Source organism: Dipodomys merriami, unplaced genomic scaffold (assembly GCF_024711535.1).
Source record: "Dipodomys merriami isolate MVZ:Mamm:240054 unplaced genomic scaffold, mDipMer1.0.p SCAF_6, whole genome shotgun sequence".
Taxonomy (NCBI): Eukaryota; Metazoa; Chordata; class Mammalia; order Rodentia; family Heteromyidae; genus Dipodomys; species Dipodomys merriami.
The window spans coordinates 75,081,980-75,090,168 of NW_027206179.1; the positions used below are offsets into that span (position 1 = coordinate 75,081,980).

The window sequence follows — 8,189 nt, forward strand, 5'->3', positions numbered from 1 at the left end:
AATCCTAATCTGGAGAAGATTTAAAAAAATAAATTTTGTGCCAGCCAGGGAAGTTCCAAACACAAATGCCCCATTTGTGAATATCCATGGATATGAATAGGCAAGGGTTAATGGAACACCAGACTCTTCACCAGCTGGTGAACAGCTGCCATGGGCTTTACCCCTCACAATCACCTGCCACTGAGAATGAGTGTCAGTGGATTATAGTCTCTGAATAGCCAGACTTTGCCTGTGGTCTGCTTTTTTACATAAAATTTTATTGGAACACAGTCTATTCATTACATGCTGCCTATAACTGCTTCTCTCCTTACAACAGCAGTGTTGTAACAAAGTTAGTTGCAACAAAGCCTGTAAAACCTGAGATATCTACCTCTAAAGAAGTGCCTTTCTCAGAACAGGTCATGTTGGCCACTGGGCACTGCCATAACCAAGTATCACACAAACCAGGTGATTTAAAGCAACAAGTCTTTACTCTTCCATGGTCCTGGAAGCTAGAAATCCAAAAATCAAGCTGTTATCAGAATTGGTCCCCTGTCTCATGACTCATGCCTCTCTCCCAGCTTCTTGTAATGGTCAGCAATCCTTATCATTATCAGCTTATATATGTGTAACTCCAATCTCTGCCTGTACCTCGAATCTGACATCATGGTACAGTGGACACTGTGTTTCTGTCTCTCTTTTGTTCTTACAAAGGAACCAATCATATTGTATTGGGACCCCACCCTATTCCAGCATGGCTTCTCTTGATTACATCTGCAATAACCCTCTGTTCAAAAAAGACCACAATCAGAGATGCTAGGTTTAAGACTTCAACAAATCCCTTTGAGTGAAAGGACAAAAATTGAACTCTATGTCAACCAATGACTCAGCTGAGTGAGATGTACCTGTCATCCTCAGCAATGTGAAGGTATAAAACAAGATCCTAACTCAAAAAATAACCAATGCAAAAACAGGCTGGAGATATGGTTTACCCGAAAAAAGCACCTACCAAGCAAGTACTACCAAAAAAGAGGTTCTAGGGCTGAAATAAATTATACATGCTTTTTCAGCATGAATTCTTGTTCAGTTTTCAGACCTTTTCTTTTTTAATATATATTTTATTGTAAAGATATTATACAGAGGGGTTACAGTTACATTTCTGCCACATTGTGTTGCCCAACAGAAAGCTAGTAGCGTGGGTACCAAAAGTGATAGAAGCTGAGGATATTTCTCACAACAAATACTACATCTGATCATAGTCTTGAGGCTAGACAGCAAGACTGAGGCTTTGATGGGAACTTTGTTGAACCAAGATTTGTCTACATGGATGGGGAGATGTTGATGACCAGTATGAGCGAGTCCAGGACTGATTTGTGCATGTAGGATACTGAGAACCTGAGCAGTCCCCTTCATTTGCTGTTGCTTAAGCTTTCTTCATTTGTCCTCTCTTCTTTCCTTTAGGTATGCCATCTCTATGGCCCGAAAAATTGGAGCAAGAGTGTATGCCCTTCCAGAAGACCTGGTTGAAGTGAATCCCAAGATGGTCATGACAGTGTTCGCTTGTCTCATGGGGAAAGGGATGAAGAGGGTGTAGGGCCATCCAGGCAAGCGAGAAGTCAACGTACCCAGCACCAGTTGCTCTGAGAATGCAGCTGAGGACTATTCAAGCCATTCCAAAGTTTGCAACTTGGTGACACTATCTAAGATTCCAAAAATTGCATATTTGCTAGCCAAGTAGCCTTTCTATACTTTACAAAAATGCCTCTTTTTTTGCTGAAGACACAATCTCCAACAAATTTAATTTTTATTCCTGATTTATTTTTGCTTTTTTGCAAATCAAGAGTAAAAAAGGAAAAATAATTCCAGGTACCCTCCTGCTTTTGGCCATTAGGATAGACTGCTGTTATTAATTTTGACATAATTGTCTGTTCAAAAAGTGAGGACAGTCTAAAGACTGTTACTAGAGGATGACACCGGATCTGTGACAAACCACCTGCTCTGTCCTCTTCCTTCCCCTTATCTGTGAATTTGCTTCACAGACCCATCTCTGCTGTGTGGCCCACCTCTTCTTGCCATCTTTGTCCCTTGACCCTTTGGAGCCTCTGAGAAACCAATGAAGCTATTAGGGTCCCCAAAGTCCTGGTAGCCTGCAGAAGTAAGCCGCATCATCAGAGCTGTTCTTTACCTGAAGTCCCAATGGTTGTCAGTTTTTGTTTTATCAATTGTAAGCTATCTTCTGTTTTTAACTCTAGGCTTTGCACTGAAGACCTAACATCTTGAGTATTGTGTCCTCTTGAGTACTGTGTCCTCTTGAATAATGTGTTCTCAGGTGGATTTTTTTTCTTTCTCTGAGACCAGGATTGGAATTCACTACCCTTGTTTTTGCTCATGTTCATTGGTTGTCCTACCACCTGGACGACATTTCCAACCTCTCAAGTAGATTCTTAATGGTAGCAAGAAGGTAACTGAGAAAGCAACCATTAGGGGGCAGCATAGAGCTATCACTAAGCATCTATTTTTTTTTTCTTTCTTTTTTTTTTTTCATCTACCTTTAAGAATACGTTGCTCCACATATTTAATCTTGCTTATTAGATGTTAATTATGGTATGGAAAAATGTCTAGTAACATTTGAAGCAATTCTGCTTCATTATTATTTGCTTTTAGATATCAGCAAATCTCATTGCTTCCTGGGCCATATTATCAATGTTTACTTTTTTGGTACTACAAAAGCTTTTTGCTACCCCTAGTCCCCAGGAGGAGGAAGTATGTGTCCATAAGCAGCACTCTGCCCCACCTTACATGGGCACACACTCACAGTCTCCTACACAAAGCTGGATATTGAAAGATTGGGTTTAAGAACTGCCTGAGTTGCTCTGTGAAGTGCTAATTTATCTTTTTTGGACATGTAAAGAATTTCAAAACATGAGAATGGTATGAATTTAAATAGCTCTAACAGATCAAGCAATATATGTGAAAACCTACTGAATGCTAAAAGTCAACAGAGCATGACTCCCTCTGTCAAGGTAAAGGGATCAATAATGAGATTATCTTCTCTAGAGGTGGTATGATGTAATGGAACTTAGCCATTTTTTCAAAGCAATGTAAATGACAATACCATGGGTCTAGTGATGGGCTCAGGAAGCCAGTATATATCTTCTACTAGCTCATCCCCAGAATTTCTGCTGCATCTGAATGCAAGATGATTAGCTTTGACTTTAGTCTGAACTTTAAATAGTCTCAGACGATTCCCTCCATCTGCCTCCAGGAAGGAAGAATGTTAATTGCCTTAATTGAACATGAAGATTAAAATAATACTGCAGAACTTTCCAAATAAAATATTTCTATTTCTGAGTGTCTCTGCATGTTGCCTCTGAAGGTTGAATAAAGCTGTGTTCGAATTCATACGTTCCTTCATTCAGCTAGTAAGTATTAAGTGCTGGCTATCTAGGAGTCACTGTGCAAGATTGTCTAGAAGACAAGAATTGTATTCAACTGATTGGAAAAGACAGCCATTACAGAACTCAACCTAAGGTGTGATATGTGGTAAAGAAGGGCCCCAGGTAAGATGTAAGCTTATGGCAGGAAACTCACAGAGGAAAGTTTCAGGCACACCCTGAAGGATACCTTGCTATTGGAGAGGGTAGAAAGTTGAGACAGTAATTCTTAGAAACACCTTGAACTCAATCAGGAAGATTAGACTTGGGGACTAGTGCAGAATAACTCCTTGAGCAGTATCTTTTGGATCAGCACTACCTGAAGTCTCCCCTCCCTCTTGACTAGGTCTTACTTTGGCATAACTGCTGTGTCAGGGGGTAATACAAAGGGGATCTGCTGCAGCTAGTCCCCGGCAGGCTGGGTTGCTCATTCAGAACAAGCCTGCCATCACTGAGGCAGGGCCTTACGTGAAGAACTACACAGTGGTCAGGACACTTTGGTTGTGAGTTCTAGCTTCACCAGCAGGCTGGGTTTTCTGCTTGTTTGTTTGTTTCGCTTTGGTTTTTTGTTGGTCATAGAGCTTGAACTCAGGGCCAGGGTTCTGTCCCTGAGCTTTTTGTTCAAGGCTAGTGCTCTACCACTTTGAGCCACAGTTCTACTTCTGGGTTTTGGGTGAGTAACTGGAGATAAAAGTATCACAGCCTATCTTGCCAGGGTTGGCTTTGAACCACAATCCTCAGATCTCAGCCTTCGGAATAGTGTGAGACACCAGCACCCAGCTAGCTGGCTGTTTTTGAAGGTGATGCTTTGTGACCTGAACATTCTTGCAGCTTCTGTACTTAGGAGACAGCTGCCTTCACTGCACATGAAAATGCTACATGTAATAAGTGTTATGTGATTCTGGACTGTCATGACCTCAGAAAGTCTGAAGAAGAATTACAGCACAGCAGAATGAGTACTGTCAAGGAAGAAGTAAGATTAAAGACACCAAAAGAAAACAGCAGTGTTAGAGTGATAGTTTTTCTAAAATTTACATTTTTATTGTTATATTTTGTTTACTGTTTGTATGTGTATATGCTGGTCCTGGGGCTTGAACTCAGGGTCTGGGCACTATCATAACACTCAAGGCTAGTGTTCTACCACTTGAACCACAGCCCTACTTCTAACTTTTTGGTGGCTAATTGTAAATAAGAGTCTCAGGGTCATTTCCTGACTGGGTGGCTTCAAACTATGATGCATAGATCTCAGTCTCCCAAGTAGCTAGGATCAAAGGGCTTATTGTTACATTTTAAATGGACAATCTTAAGTGTAGCATAAGAAAATGAATTGCATCAAAAGGTCTATAGTAGAAACTAGAGCTCTCCTATCTCTGTGCCTAGCAGTGTGCTTCAAAACTAGCTCATATCAGCTCACTGCAGCCAAATGAAAATTTCATACCTAATGTTAAGTTATTGTTAGCTTAAAATTAGCCATGATGGGCTATCTTCACCACAGGAATGGCAAACTTTTAAAATAGCGCTTTTGATACAGAAAGAACTAGCTCATCAACTGACTTAATACTTCTGTGCTGGCCTTCCAGTTCCCTGTCCTCATAATCAAATGCTGTTACCCATTCCTTGTATGTACTAATTCAGAAATATTATACACATATACCACCTATCATGCACATACACTTTTAAAATGAAAAATATTAATATATAAGTGTGTGCTGATGGCTTATACTGTAATCTTAGGTACTCAGGAGACTGAGATCTGAGGATCATAGTTTGAATCCATCCTGGGCAGGAAAGTCTGTGAGATTCTTATTTCCAGTTAACCACCAAAAAGCCAGAAGTAGAGCTGTGGTTCACGTGTTAGAGTGCTAGCCTTGAGCTAAATAAGTTCAGGGACAATGCCTATGCCCTGATTTCAAGCCCCAGGATTGGCGTGCGCACGCGCGCGTGCGCACGCATACACACACACACACACACACACACACATTGATTCATACTGTAACATAAAGGTCTGCCTCAATCTTTTTAATAAGGGCCTGGCATTCTATTGCCAAACTATTTAACCAGCAATCTATCAATGGATATCTATATTGTTTCTATCTTTTTGGCCAACCAAATAAGATCACAATGAGTAAGACTATTCACATTTTTGAAATACAGACTGTTTTTTGTTTTAGCAACAGTAGAAAATGTTGGGTAGTAAAATATCAATTTTCTTGAATTTCCTGAAATGGTTTTACAAGGGACCATAAACTTGGACAGCTTGCTTGAGCCAATCCCAACTTCTCCATTTTTTATCTAATGGAGCAAGGTAATTCAGCCTACAGATAAGGGTCACAAATACATAAACACACAAACAAATTGAAATAGAAAGCAAATTGATACATGCTATCATATTTATAAATGAAATAGTACAGAAGCTCAGTATAAAAAGCAACTCTAAATTAAGAATCAGCAAGAGTTTGTGGAATAACTAGGTCTGATGAATGAAAAGGGGGCATGCATGTGCTGATAACCCCTAGAGAGCCACGCACCATTTCTAGATGCTTTTTAAATTAAAAAAAATTGGCAGTTACTAGGGTTTGAATTTAAAGCCTTGAATTTACCTAGCAAGTGCTCAACCACTTGAGCTACACCATTTTTTTTTTGGTCGGTCATGGGGCTTGAACTCTGGGCCTGGGCACTGCCCTTGAGTTCATCAGCTCAAGGAGAGTGCTCTACCACTTGAGCCACAGTGCCACTTCCAGTTTTCTGGTGTTAATTGGAGATAAGAGTCTCACAGATTTTCCTGCCCGGACTGGCTTTGAACTCAGTTCTCAGCCTCCTGAGCAGCTAGGATTGCAGGTATGAGCCACCAACGCCCATCACAAACCATTTTTTATATTTTGCATTAGCTAATTTTCAGATAGGATCTCCAATTCCTCCTTGGGTCCCCAGGCTGGCCTAGACTTCACTCTTCGTAGGTAGGTCTGCTTTATTGTGGCTAAGATTATCGTATTAAAAGAAGCAAAATTGCCTTTAGATACAAGACAGGGGAAAAAAATGGGATTGACTCAACTATCTAATCTAGCTTATAGTTCTTTGTAGTTGGAATTATAAGTGACAAGCTACCACATCTAACTTATTGATAGAAGTAGTGAGGGATGGTCTTATTTATTTCCCAGGCTGGCTTAGAACTGTGACGCTCCAATTTCCACCTCAAGAGTACAAATTACAGACATAAACCATCCCTCTCAGCCACAATTCTAGATTTCTTTTCATAATAGCTCAGTAGCTGTTTCATAACAGCTCAGTAGCTGCTTACTAGTCATAAGCAAATGTTTCCTGACTATGAGAGAGGGTTGGACAGAGAGAAATAATTGTAAGGAAGCGTGAAATAAACTTAGCTGGTGAGTTGTTATAAATGAATGATGTCTGCCTGGGAAGGTTGGCATTAGATCAGAATGATACAATGAATTGGAATTGATGAACTTGCAAAGTCTCAACCAACTTAATGATTTCATTCACTCAGACTAATTTCTGATGCATGAGACATGTCCATGTGCCTTCAGCATTCTGGAACAATTCCTAAGTCTACTTTCCACCAGTCAGTGGCTGTGCCCAACCCTTGTCATTGACCTTTGTTCTTTGTCCACACCAGCGAACCAACAGGCTTGCTAGAAAGGTCAGCAGTGCTCTATTGGTGAAATTGATATTGCTATGCCCAATCCCAGCACTGACAGCTTCACTATGTAGAAAACATAGCTGCTAGCCAGCATAAGCATGAGCAGTATTGACTAGGCCTCTTGTGAAATCAAGTTACTTTGATGGTTTCCTAATACAATTCCTCTAATGAAATCCTTAGTTGCTAAAGAGGATGATTTACTCAGTGTCATTTCTCCCTATTTCTGATAGGTAGTTCGCCAACTAAATCTGTGACTGAATGACAAAAATAAAATTGTGTTTTCCTGCATCTAAGATATATATATATATATATATATATATATATATATATATATATATCTTATATATATCTTATCTATCTATGTATCTCTCTCTCTCTCTCTCTCTCTCTCTCTCTCTCTATATATATATATATATATATATATATATATATATATATATATATATATATATATATATGCCTTGACTTGATATTTAATGCCTGCAGTGTTGGTGGGCCCAGTATTCTGCATTTTCCATCCTTGGAGATTCTAAAGACTGGTCCAGATCAGATTCTCTCTACCCTGACACAGAGGGGTGGGGAGGGAGGAAGGAGGGAGAGACAGAAAGAGACAGGCAGAGACAGAGACAGAAGCCAAAAGTATAGAATGAGTCAGTAAATAAGCCTTGATTTCTTCACAATTTAACCATTCAATCAGCAAGTGCTTGCCTGCCTGGCTTCCAAGGTAACTTTCTTGGGGCTACAAAAATTAGACTCAGTCTTGTGGCCAAAGTAAAACAATTAGAACTCAAGATTAAGCTGTCTCAGGCCTCAAATCTCTCCTTTCAATGATTTCTAAGACTGTATCATCATCTCTACCTTTAGAAATAAAATTTGCCAGATATCCCAAGGCTTGGCATAAATTATAAAATGATTTGCTTCCATGAATAAACATGAGAAAAAATGTGTGAAAGGAAAAAAGATTTATCAATTATGCTTCTTCAAAACCTCCTAAGATTATGCAGCTTTAATGGCTGAATGATTTTTGAAAGGAAAGCTTGCAAATTAAACTGCATATGAACTCATAATAAAAAGCATTAAATTAATTGAGTAGCAGTGCTTACCTAACAATAAGTCTG

The 8,189-nt window shown here is 39.6% G+C and overlaps 1 protein-coding gene across 2 annotated transcripts in view; it reads left to right on the top strand.

The window, feature by feature from the left end:
- The window catches only part of Lcp1 (lymphocyte cytosolic protein 1), a 78,015-nt gene extending 74,685 nt beyond the window's left edge, over positions 1-3,330 (top strand). For both annotated transcript variants that reach the window (XM_070003226.1, XM_070003227.1), the window contains exon 17: positions 1,441-3,330. In XM_070003226.1, the coding sequence (XP_069859327.1) occupies positions 1,441-1,573 (133 nt within the window). In that variant the 3' untranslated portion in view covers positions 1,574-3,330. The remainder of the gene's footprint in view (positions 1-1,440) is intronic.
- Positions 3,331-8,189: the final 4,859 nt, after the last annotated feature.